The 12450-nt window shown below is 52.8% G+C and overlaps 2 protein-coding genes across 3 annotated transcripts in view; one reads left to right on the top strand and one right to left on the bottom strand.

The window, feature by feature from the left end:
- STX18 (syntaxin 18) overlaps positions 1 to 3184 on the top strand; it is a 123868-nt gene extending 120684 nt beyond the window's left edge. For both annotated transcript variants that reach the window (XM_023206893.2, XM_026455643.1), the window contains exons 10-11: positions 1657 to 1737; positions 2516 to 3184. In XM_023206893.2, coding sequence (XP_023062661.2) covers positions 1657 to 1737; positions 2516 to 2611 — 177 coding nt within the window. In that variant the 3' untranslated portion in view covers positions 2612 to 3184. The remainder of the gene's footprint in view (positions 1 to 1656; positions 1738 to 2515) is intronic.
- A 409-nt stretch (positions 3185 to 3593) lies between these two features.
- NSG1 (neuronal vesicle trafficking associated 1) overlaps positions 3594 to 12450 on the bottom strand; it is a 34126-nt gene continuing 25269 nt past the window's right edge. Inside the window, exon 5 of the mRNA XM_023206894.2 lies at positions 3594 to 5418. Coding sequence (XP_023062662.1) covers positions 5218 to 5418 — 201 coding nt within the window. The 3' untranslated portion in view covers positions 3594 to 5217. The remainder of the gene's footprint in view (positions 5419 to 12450) is intronic.

Raw genomic sequence — 12450 nt, 5'->3', positions numbered from 1 at the left:
CTCACTGCAACCTCCTCCCGGTTCAAGCGATTCTCCTGCCTTAGTCAGCCTCCCGAGTAACTGGGATTACAGGCACGCCACCATGCCTGGCTCATTTTGGTATTTTTAGTAGAGACGGGGTTTCACCATCTTGGCCAGGCTGATCCCAAACTCCTGACTTCAGGTGCTCCACCCGCCTCGGCCTCCCAAAGCGCTGGGATTACAGGCGTGAGCCACCAGGCCCGGCCCACCGGGAGTTTCTAAGGCCTGAGGAACAATGTGTGTTTCTTGTTTTTTTCATCAGTGTTGCATTGTAGTTCATATTGATTCTCTCATTGGAACCTTGGCAGTGGTCACTTAGCTCACACTTCGAGATTCTCTAAAAAGGGGTGATGACAGGGCAAAGCCATCTCGGTAATATTCATTGCTGGGAATCAGAGGCCACAGGCTGCCTTCCTCCCTAAAATGTGTCCGGTTTCTCTAAAAACCCACACTAGCATTCATTCTGCCCCGACCGTGTTAGGATGCAGCTTCACCACCACCAAAAGGAGGAGAGAAGCAGGCACTCCTGCTCATAAGGACGTCTAGCACTGTTGTTGCTCCTGCGGGGCCAGACGCCCCCTGTGTTAGACCAGGATCCCACGCTCCTCAAGCTTTCCAAGGCTTTGTTTGGAGTAAACGTTTTCTGTAAGCATCCTGCATCCTATTTTGATTTTAAAATTTAGCCTGTTTTTTTTAAAGATACAATAGTAAAACACAAAGCACTGTTTTTGAAGCTAGCATATGTATTTTGAAACACATACATGTTAAAGCTTACTTCTGTGGACTTCAGAAAGAAATGAGAGACTAGAAGGGAAGCCTCTGGCATATGGTGGCTGCTCCACAAACAGTGGCTCTCAGGTTTTTGTCCCTGTCGTCAGCAAGTGGCGCAGGAGGGATGGTAGGTGCAGTGAAAGGAGCACTGCACCAAGATGGGGTCTCAGCGCTGCGCAGTGGCTCACGCCTGTAATCCCAGCACTTTGGGAGACCAAGGCGGGAGCATGGCATGAGCTCAAGAGTTCAAGACCAGCCTGGGCAACATAGGGAGACCCCCATCTCTACAAGAAAGTTTTAAAATTTAGCTAGGTGTGGTGGTGCATGCCTATACGCCCAGCTACTTGGGAGGCTGAAGTGGGAGGATTGTTTAAGCCCTGTCTCAAAAAAAAAAAGTCTCATCTCAGTCCTGCCACTTGGTTGCTATGTGACATGACTTTGGTCAAGTTAGTAAACTTCTCTGAGCCGTGAGTTTCCCTTTCAGAAAATAGGGGTAATACCTACTTCTTGGGGTGCTGTGAGGATTTGTGGCTGTGCAAGTAAAGCCGTTTGCCCTTGGTGACGGCTGCTGTTCTTGTCATGATATATGCTTCGGGGAGGAGGAAGTTGCTGTATAGGTCAAGCATCCCTAAACTTAAAATCCAAAACGTGAAATCATAAGTGCTCCAAAACCTGAAACTTTCTGAGTGCTGACACGACACTCAAAGGAAACGCTTGTTGGAAATTCTCTGAGTTGGAAACTCTCTGAGTTGGAAACTCTCTGAGTGCCAACATGACGCTCAAGGGAAATGCTCAGGGGAGCATTTTGGATTTCAGGTTTTTGGCTAAAGGATACTCAACTTGTATTTATCTTTTCTTCCACAGGAAGCTGAGATTGATAGCATTCACCAGTTAGTTGTGGGGGCAACTGAAAATATCAAGGAAGGCAACGAAGACATCAGAGAGGTAGGCACTGTTTGGGTTCCCCAGGTCCGACGTGGTGCAGCGCTGAGTCCAAGCAGTGGGTGTCAGTCTTACAGGCATAGCTGCCCAGGAGCCTTGCTGGGCAGAGCTCACAGGGCAGATCACAAACTTGTGTGACCGTGAGGCGATGGTCCATTCCAACAGAGCTGCGTGTGTTCATGAGACCCACCACCTGTCGCCCACCTTGGCTGCTGAGAGGCAGTGGCTCCCCAGCCTCCAAAGGAACAATCCAGGGTGGGTGGGGGTACTCCTGGCAGGGTCAGGCCAGCTCCCCATGTACAGAGATGCACACAGGTGGATGAGCTTGTTGGCCCCCACTGAGGGGTCAGAGCCTGGCCCTTATGGAGGACACTACAGCCATCCTGTTGAGGGGCTGTTTCTCGAGCTCAGTCCTCAGGGTTGGGTCACCACGGACATCGTGTTACTGGGAAATATAAAACTTGCGGTCACACTGTGCTCGGGGCCTTTAACCCTGGGACAGAAGGGAGTGATTCCGAGAGTATGCTGAGGGAGAACTGTGCAGGACACAAATGATGGCCACACAGAGGGAACTAGAACCCATTTGTCTTCTGGTGGATCTCAAACCCACTTTTTGGTTTTGCTTAGTAATTAAGCCATCTATTCAAGGTAAGCACAGATGGAGCAACACCCATAGTTACAGCCAGGATCAGGAGAGCACGTGGGAAGAGGGGGGCATTTCAGAGCTGCTCAAACCACATTCCTGTGTGATAAAAACCCCTGTGCTCCCGTCCCTGCCCAGGCCATTAAAAACAACGCTGGCTTCCGTGTGTGGATCCTCTTCTTCCTGGTGATGTGCTCCTTCTCCTTGCTCTTCCTCGACTGGTACGACAGCTAGCCTGGGCCGCGGGGGCCCAGCACGAGAGTCCGCATGGGCGCTCACAGACTGCGTGCTCCACGTACCTCCGGTGCTGGAGCATGGTAAGACCGGATTTTATCACAGTGCCATTGGAAGGGAAAGGGGTTCGGACAGACAGACATATTCCCCAAAGAGGGATACCCTGGGCCGATGGTGTTCAGCCCATTTAGCAGCTGAAAAAGAAAACAGTGCACACCAATGGGAAGCAGCCTGTGTAGCTATCATCAGGCAAGACAGACTGAATGCGGGAGCTGGTGATTAGCTGCTCCTGAACTTGAGGCTGCCTTGGCAGCGGGGCTGCTCCAGTAGCAGGGGCACAGCAAGCCTCGAGAGCCCCTAATTGTCTCAGGGTTCAAAGGAAGTCACTGACCTTTCCCATCCGGGAGCTTCAGGGAAGAACATAGTTAATAACGTCTCTCAACAAATGATTACTTCTTTGTTTCCTTGTGGCTTCTTGTCTGTCTGAGTCAACCAATACACAGACTTACTGGATTATAGAAAAGAAAATTAACATCTGCCTTGTTAATCTAATAAATACAATTACAGCCCCTTCATGTGTCGTCAGTGAGTCTAAGTTGAGAAATTCAGTGGCAGCCCAGCCATGTCCTATCAGGGAAGAAATGCAGGGGAGACTGGGGCCCTCCGTGAGGGGGCTGCCTGGCGTGCTGCTGCCCCCAGAGCAGGCAGGGGGTGTGGGAGGGCCAGTTTCCTGCCACTGGGTCCAAGGAGCCTTTGTTCAAAGGAGGAAGTGGGCCCCAGGAAGAACGGGCCTGCTGCTTTCGTGCCTGTGCATCTGACCTTCCGGGAGGTGTAAACAGGAACACCTATTGGCGACTGAAGGCGTGAGACATCTGGACCGCATCTGTACAGAAAGCATCCCAGCGCCCACATGGCATGAGACAGTCGGTACCGCGCCTGGTGAAATGCGTGTGTGTACAGACAGTCCACTGGGCAGCACCGCTATCCTCGTGTTCTTTATTTGCACAGAGTGAAATGTCAGAAGTTACATGTAAATGAGTTCACAGTCAATAAAGTCCACGTCTACTGGGAAATACAGGCTCGGCCTCTGCACTGTGCGCACATGGGCTTCACTTGTCTCTAGTCAGATGTGCAGGGAAGCTTTGGCACTGATTTATTGCTCTTGAGTCATTTTCCACAGCTTAACAACGCCCTCCTCAACACATGCCTCTGTGATGCACACCGCTGTGCCAAGGTCACAGTCTGTGTCTCCAGACACCCTTGATGATAAAATATATTTTCTGTCTTAGAAGCTATTTCAGGAAATAATAGTGGAGCTGACCACAGTCACCATGCCTGTTCACAACACATCTCACACTATTTGTCATTTATTTCTGATCTACTAAAAAACTGAAACTTTTGACATGTACACCAGAAACAACACATTCAAAAACATAGAAGAAACGTCTGTGAATGTCTTTTTTCTATTTAATTGTTTTACACACTTAGTTCATCTAACTGGCAATTTTGTAAACATAAACTTTAATATCAAGATTCAAACTGGAACAATTTTCTTACAAAGATCGTGAGTTGAAATTTGTCATTTTGTTTGCACAGTGCCACACCGGCCCCCCACCCCACAGCCTTTCCTGCCTGTTTCCCACATCAAGGGGTATCAGTTTCATAGAATAAAAATTAAAGTAGCCTTAGTTTAATAGAAATTACATTTCCACTTTTCCCACTCAGCTCATTTCTTTAAAAACTAACGGGGCTATTGGTGCCAATTTATTCATAATAGAAGTGAACGGAGGGCCGGTGCGGGTTCTTTCCTATCAGCTCATCACAGAGCAGACAGACCACCTGCAGGGAGAGAGTTCTGCACCTCCCGGGCCCAGGGCCATCTCTTCCCAGCCCGCTCCCTCACATGCTCTGCCAGTCTACACACACTGGAGCGAACCCCAGCTGTCGCCACCCAGGTGGGTGGTGCCCCTCCCTCCCTATCAAGATGCCAGAGTCAGAGGGGAGAGAGTAGTAAATCCACACCGAGCCTGCCACATTGCAGGGCCGTCCCACCCCGACTCAGGAATCAGCACAGGGAGGGGCAGGTGGGTCTCTTGCCTCATTCTCTATGCCACTCGCTACAGTGCATCTTGGCAGCAGTCAGCACAGTTACCTGCTGATGGCAGTGGAAGAAATGCGAAGTAGGCTTGCTCTTAGCACAGCGAGAGATCACTCTAGATATGGCTATGGAGGAAGGTTTGCAGACAGTAGGGTGGTTTCAAGAAATCAATTCCACAAAATGCATTTATCTGAGGTCCAAACCCTTGGCATATCCAGTGTAAATTTATTTTTTGACAGCATCCGATAAATCCCAGTAAAGGAGCTAAATGAAGATCTTAACATGAAAAGGGGTGTCAGAGCTCTTTAGGCAATGCTGAAATGCACTTGATTTTATGCCCGTGGGTGGTCGGCAGCAAGTTTTATTTGCAAAGCAGCATTAGCAAACAGAAGCAACTGCACCATAAATGAGTAACCTCTAAAGTATCAGTAATTATATTTAATGAAATGTCCCTCAAAGTCCCTTTGTTACTTGCAAGTGACACATTGTAAGGAACTTGCCCATCCCGCTAAGCTGACTTCTCAGCCGCTTCAGTCTCCTGCTCAGACAGCTTCTCCTCGGACAGAACTGACATCCAGGGCGATACAGAGCGTGTGATGCTCTGCTTGGCCAGGTTGTAGTGGTTTATGACTGTGTAAAATTTCTCCCGGGCACTGGAGTCTTGCTCCGCGTAGTAGCTCTCCAAGCCTTCCGGGATGCACTGGGTGTTCTGAAAGACAAGAGGCCACTGAGAGCACGCATCGGTGCAAGAGGGGCTGCCAGTGTGTCTCCAGTTGGCGGCCAGCAGTTACTGAGCACCTTCCCTGAGCTTGGAGGAAAAGATACGGTGATGAGCAAAAACGGGCATAGATCTCGCCCTCGGAGTGCACAGCACAGGGGAAGCCTGGCCTTGATTATTCTTCATAGACTGGCTGGTGAGTGTCATGGCAGATGGACACTTGGGCTCCAAGGGCGCCAGTGTAATGGGACAACAGGCCTTACTTCACTGAAGATCTTGCACTAGTTGTCATTTTTAATCAATTGGAAAACAATGACACTTCCGAAATGTCCAGAAACAACCAATTCAAATGAGGACGGAAGGGAAGTGAGAAGGGCTTCCCTCGAGCTAGGTTCTCAGCAGAACGTAGCTAGGTGAGACGAGGCCGGGGCAGCACTCAAGGCAAAGGAAACCAGAGCGGAGAGAGGCCTTGGGGCAGGAGTCAGAAGAGCAGTACTGGAAGGAGCTGGGAGGGGGTCCTGGTGACCCAAGGAGCAGCTGGAGGCTGCTGAGGAGCTCAGGAGGGGCGGGGGTGCCAGAAACTATCCCCTACAGGCTACAAACCCTGCAGAGGCCAAGGCCTCCTAGGGTTGTATGTGGAATTCTGTTGTGTGGGCATTCTGGGGGGAGACCGTTCATCACTGTCATCAGCTTGTTGGGAGTCTAGGGCCAAAAAACGTTAAGGTCCGGCCGGGCGCAGTGGCTCAAGCCTGTAATCCCAGCACTTTGGGAGGCCGAGACGGGCGGATCACTAGATCAGCAGATCGAGACCATCCTGGCTAACACGGTGAAACCCTGTCTCTACTAAAAAATACAAAAAACTAGCCGGGCGAGGTGGCGGGCGCCTGTAGTCCCAGCTACTCGGGAGGCTGAGGCAGGAGAATGGCGTGAACCCGGGAGGCGGAGCTTGCAGTGAGCTGAGATCCGGCCACTGCACTCCAGCCCGGGCGACAGAGTGAGACTCCGTCTCAAACAAACAAACAAAAAAAAAAAATGTTAAGGTCCTGCAGCCAAGGCTGGTGGCCTGGCAGTACAGGAGCGGACCTAACCTACTGCCCCACAGCTAGAGGTGGTGTTGGTGGGGCACTAAGTGGGCATGGCAGTCAGTGTGCTCATACAGCTTGGGGATCCCACACCATCCCCCTAAGGAAGGCTTACAGAGTTTGCTAATTGTCTACCCATTTTCCCCAGGGAGTTGAGCAGGGCATGTGGCACCCACCAAAAGACTACATTTCCCAACCTGCCTTGTAGCCAGATGAAGCCATTGACTGATTTCTGACCAATGGGATTTAAGTGGATGTAACCAACCCGGTTCTGCACTGGGCCCTCAAAGGGAAGCTACCTGCCCTCCGCCATTCTGCCCCCTTCTGGGCCAGCTCTGACCATGCAGAGGACAAAGCCCTGGGGGCTGGCAGGGCAGCAAGAGACAAGGAATCGGAGCTCCGGGATGACTTCGTGGGTCCCACACTGCCTTCAAGCTTGGAGTTTAGTGTGAGAGCGTAATAAACCTTCCACCTTGGCAAAGCTGCGACTTTTTGTGCGTCTAAGCAACCAAAGCATTACGCTAATAGCCAAGAAGAGTCACTTTATGAAATAGGAAAAGTGAGACTGCAGTTGAGTCAGGGGTCTCCAGCCTTAGCCACCATCACCGTCACCTGGGAAGAGTTTAAAAACTCCAGATTATCAGGCCCTCCCCACAAAAGTGTGACTTGGCAAACTTGTGCTGTAGTAATCGGTATTTTTAAACATCTCCCCAATAAGCCTAAGGTTCAGCCCTACTGAGTCCAGCGTCCAAAGTGGTCAAGGCCACTTTGCTGGTACGTGGCGAAGGCCCCTCTGACGTGCGGGCTCATGTGACACTGCCTGGCTGCTATGTAGTGTCAGGAGCAGACACGGGGCGAAACACGTTTCGCTGAGAGAGGAAAAGGGGATCTCAGATGTTCTCACACGAGCAGATTTGGAGGCCTGAGTGTGACCTGGCGTGTCTTGTTCTTTCTCTAAGGGAGTGAGCTCCTGTCTCCATCTGGAAATTCTTATGCTGGATGCCTGCTGTGTTTAGGAAAAGGAATGTCAGGGTGAGGTTAGCAGGTGGGCCGCCCATCAGGTTTATCTCATGGCGGTTCTGTGCTAGGCACCAGGACCACCAAAAGGAGCGCGATACAGCCCAGGCCCCAGCACTGCTGAAATCGGCCCTGCTGGTCCCCTTGCCCTGCCTGTGGTCTTCACTCAGAAAACCCGAGCTCATGCTGCTGTAGCATCAGGAAGTGGCAGGCCTGTGTTGTCCTCTGCAGAGGGAGGGTGGTACCTACCTCAGGTCGTGGCTGACAGATCAGATGTGATGTTCTGTGCCCCAGCGCTGGCACACAGAGCCACTACGTGGTCATGACTAGGGGCTGGGAAGATGGTGAGGGGGTGGGGAGGGGCCGTGGGTTGGGGGTGCACTAGACAGCACTTGGGTCTTACAGAGGTTTATCAGGAAGTGGATTCTGGCAGCAAATCCACACCCCCATTCCCTGCAGGCCAGGCCCTGTGGTTCAGGCGGCGCCGGGGGTTTTCCCTGTTTTGGCAGCTGTGGCTGCTGCCTGTCCTCGGAGGTAAGCGACTCACCTCCACTGGCTTAGGGCAGGTGTACAGGGATCAGCTCCTGATGCCACCCCGCCCCGTGGGGAATCCATTCTCTTTGTTACCAGCTCGTTGAACCCTGAAGTCTAAAGATGAGAATACTTTATACCTGTAAGGCCCTTGTGAGCAAAGAGCTATTTTCAGAAGAGAAATGACAAATGGAATGTGCTTCTCACCAACACTGCCCCTCGTCCAGCGTTCAGGGGCTGCCACTGGCAGGAGGGCAGCACTGTAGGAGAAGGGAAGCTTTGGGGCCAGGCCCACCGCACCAGCTGAGTTCACGCGGAAGTGCTTTCTCTGAGAATCTCAGGTCCCTCACCTATAAAATGGGGCTAATGAGTCACACCACCGTGTTGCTGAGGACGCAAGTCAATGCACGGTGGTTCATGTTAAGAAGCCGGGATGTGCCTCAGGTCACAGAGTGGACAGAAAAGATAAAGCCCAAAGACACCACCTAAGTACAGCCTTTTTACCACCAGCGTCTTGATCTCAGCCCCCACCAGGATGTTGGGAAGCATCTGACACGCTACAGAACAAACAGCCCATCGGACCGGCCAAACTCCCCTCCAGCCCACCGCGACGCCCCTTCACGCCGTCCTCTCCATCTGCCGCTCATCATCCCTCAGGGAAACGGACCACGGGTTCCCCTCTTCCCTCCCACCTTGGCGCCCAGCAGAGCACTGCAAGACCTGATGTGGCCAACACCTGTGGAGTGGCGGCCCCACTCAGGGCTGGCATACGAGATGGCTCAGAAACGGCCCTGCCCTCCAGGTGCCCCGCCCAGGGAGAAGGACAGATGGAGTCCCCACATGCCTCCCACACAACGTGGCTACCTGAAGGCAAGGCTGGGGAGACACCTCGGTGCCCGGGGTGGCAAGCACCCCAGGGGGTGAAGGCCTTCCCAGTGGAAGCAGAACACAGGGGCCTTGTGAGCACAGATGGGCCCGGGAAGGCTCCCTGCGACACTCCCGCCACCCACCTTCCCATCTCATACAGAGCTGCCCTCACCTGTGGGGCGTGCATCGAGGGGCGCGTGGCCCAGCTGGGCCTGCATGTGGAGGAGTTGGGGGGGCTCCCCACCTTCTCTGGGCCTCATTCCCTCACCTGTGAAGCGAAGCTGATGACAGACCTGTCCTGTGAGGCATGGGAGGACTGAGGTAGCTAAGTAAGTGTGCTCTTACCAGCACCCGGCACTCGCTCAGCACTGGAAACGAACAGCCACTAAGGGCCGGGTGCGATGACTCATGCCTACAATCCCAGCACCTTGGGAGGCTGAGGCTGGATCACTTGAGCGAACCCAAGCGTTCGAGACCAGCATGGGCAACAGAGCAAGAACGTGTAACCTGTCTCTACATGAAAAAAAAAAGAAAGAAAAGAAATGGCCAATATAAAGGGAAGAGTCAGTATAAAAATGTGGGATTTGAGGCAATTCCCCCATAATGTTTAAAACTTTTTTATAATACTCGTGTAGTAATTTCACGGTTTAAAAAAAAAAAAAAAGGCAGAGGTAGAAACCTAGTGTCCTCTCAGGCCACATCTGCCTTTTTGACCCTCCTCATGATATGCCTCAGCTTGGGGCCACTGGGGGTGGCTGCCCAGAAACAGCCTGTCCCCTCCCCACTGTCTGGGGCTCTGAGGTCCCTGCCCTCACAGTGTTGAGTCCAGCGTGCACACAGTAGGAGGCACTTAGTAAATACCGCACGTGCTGACTGTACCGAGTGAACTGAAGGGCGTGACCCCGGGCTCCACGAAGAGCCTGTGTATACACCCTCGGCCACTGGTAAAATGGGGATATAACCATCCACCTCACAGGGCTTCTGGGTGCATCCATGAGCAACTGGTATACAAGCCCCACACAAGCTGCCCAGCGTTGACAAGCACACGCACAAATATGGAAGAAAGAGAGCGGGGGGACTTCATCAGCTCACACGTCTCCTTTCTCCAGCTTCGGCCAAGGGCAGCTGGATACAGACCAGCAGCTCCCTGGCCCTCCCAGGTGCCTTCTCCAGAAAGGACACCCCCTCCTTCGATGCTAGTGGAAAATGCCAGAGTCCCACAGGACATCACTCCAGAACAACTTCTCAGGGGACCCTCCATTCCCAAGGCTGTCCGTGAATGGGAATCACCTGGAGGGCCTTTTAAGCAACAGGTGCGGGGCCCCTGCCAGTGTGGCCGCCAGTCTCATCTGCAGCCGGGCACAGGACCGGGGCTTCATCTCCTGGGTCCTCTCCCACCCAGGCCAGGTAGCCAGCGGGACTTGGGCTTGCAGGATGGGAAAGACAGTTTTAGCCGCCCCCTCCTTCCCGTGGGGAACCTGCTCCAGGCCCAGAGAGGATAAGCCAGGAAGGAAGTCCGGGGCAGCCGGTGAGCCGCTGGCCTCAGTTATTTGTAAGTAGCCGGTTTTGGTGGGGACTTCTGGGCCCCAGGAAGCTGTCCTCTGCTGTCCTCTCTCCTGCTCAGGGCCAGCTCCTGGGCCAGCCCATGCTCCCTCTCCATGACATCGGCCTCCCTGAGTAACTAGCTCTGCACAAGGCCCTCTCCTTTTACCCCCTCTGCCTCCCAGATTAAATCAGTCCTCCAGTCTGTAGTCTCCCCTCCATCCCCAGTGCCCCAGTCTTCTCTTCCCTCAGCCACTGCAGCAGCCTCCTTTGTCATCTCACTGCCCCGTCTCTCCCTTCCAACCTCCAGCCTCCCCAGATTACCCGAGAGATCACCCTATCACTTCCCCTCCTCCAGGGGCCTGTGTCTGGCACTCAGGGTGCACCCGGTCTGGCCGTAAGCTGGTTCGCCCTCCACTGCCTCCCTGTGCCTGCAGCTGGCCCCTCACCAGCACACCCCCACCAGCACGCCCCCACCGCCCACTGTTCCCTCTGTGCTCCTCTAACATCACACACCCCTTCCCGCTGGGTCAGGGCCAGCACTGCCCTCCTTCCCTGAAGCCCACACCCTCTGCTTCTGTTTGTGGTAAAGCCCTGGTGTCCTCTTAGCCTCCAAAACAGACTCAAACTCTTCCAGCCCCAGCCTAGGGCATGGACAGGGGTTTGCTGAATAAAACATGAGTGAAAGGGTGAGGGCTTTCCTCGGTTGGGCACACTCCCCCAAGACCCGCATGCTCCCTGGCTTACCTCCTGGAGACCCGCTCCTCCAATGTGGACCGTCCTTCTAGAAACTACCACCCACATGCCCATGCCCAACCCCAGGGCCCTCTTTCCTGTCTGTCTATAGCCTTTGCACTCAGTGTATGATTGACTTCTTCACCATTCTTTTGAGAATGTAAGAGCCTCACAAAGGCAGGCAGCTGCACCTGACTGGCTCTCGCCTGTGTTCCAGCGCCTAGAACAATAGCAAGAGCTGCTGGCACGGGGTGGGTGCCACGTACATGCCTGTCCAAGGAAGGAAGAGCTGAATGTCGGGAGCCTGAAGGACAGCATGACGTGGAAGAAGAAAAAGGGACTTAGGCTGGACAATGTGAAATCCAGCCTTTCCTGCTAATTGCGTAAGGACTCTGCGTCCTCATATCGGCAAAAAACAAAACCTAAACGAAACCCAAACCTAAGTTACCCAGTGACAGCTGACAAGCCAGGCTTCCCTGTGCACGTGCTCAGTGCCAGAAACAGTTGGCTTCTCCTGCTTTATTTTAATCTCAGCAGTGCCAAGCCCGGGAAATGAGCATCTCACACTGACTCTGGGAAGTTCAGAGCCAGCTACGGAGTGTATGAATAACGGGAGCCCACAGCAAGCGCGTTTTACAGCCACGTGCGGCCTAACAGCATTTGGGTCGACGATGGACCACGTGCCATGGTGGCCCCATAAGACAACTGCGGAGCTGAAAACTCCTGTCGTCTGGTGACCTCACAGCCACTGTCTGGACAGAACACAACACATGCCTCACGTTCGCGGAGGTGCTGGTGTAAACACACCCCCTGCACTGTCAGCTGTATAAACGTCTTGCACATACAATTACATACAGAACATAATACTTGACAGTGATAATAAATGCCTATGTTACTCGTTTATGTTACCATACTATACTTTTTAATCAGTATTTTAGAGTGTATGCCTAGTTATTAAAAAAAAAAAAAGTTAACTCTAAAAGAGCCTCAGGGAGCTCCTCCAAGAGGGATTCTGGAAGAAGGCAATGTTATGTTTTGTTTTGTTTTGTTTTTAGATGGAGTCTCCCTCTGCTGCCCAGGCTGGAGTGCAGTGGCGCAATCTCAGCTCACTGCAACCTCAGCCTCCCAGGTTCAAGCAATTCTCCTGCCTCAGCCTCCCGAGTAGCTGGGACTACAGGCACCTGCCACCACACTTGGCTAATTTTTGTATTTTTAGTAGAGGGGGTTTCACCATGTTGGCCAGGCTGGT

Source organism: Piliocolobus tephrosceles, chromosome 3, assembly GCF_002776525.5.
Source record: "Piliocolobus tephrosceles isolate RC106 chromosome 3, ASM277652v3, whole genome shotgun sequence".
In the NCBI taxonomy this organism is placed as follows: Eukaryota; Metazoa; Chordata; class Mammalia; order Primates; family Cercopithecidae; genus Piliocolobus; species Piliocolobus tephrosceles.
This window is presented reverse-complemented; position numbering and strand designations above follow the sequence as displayed.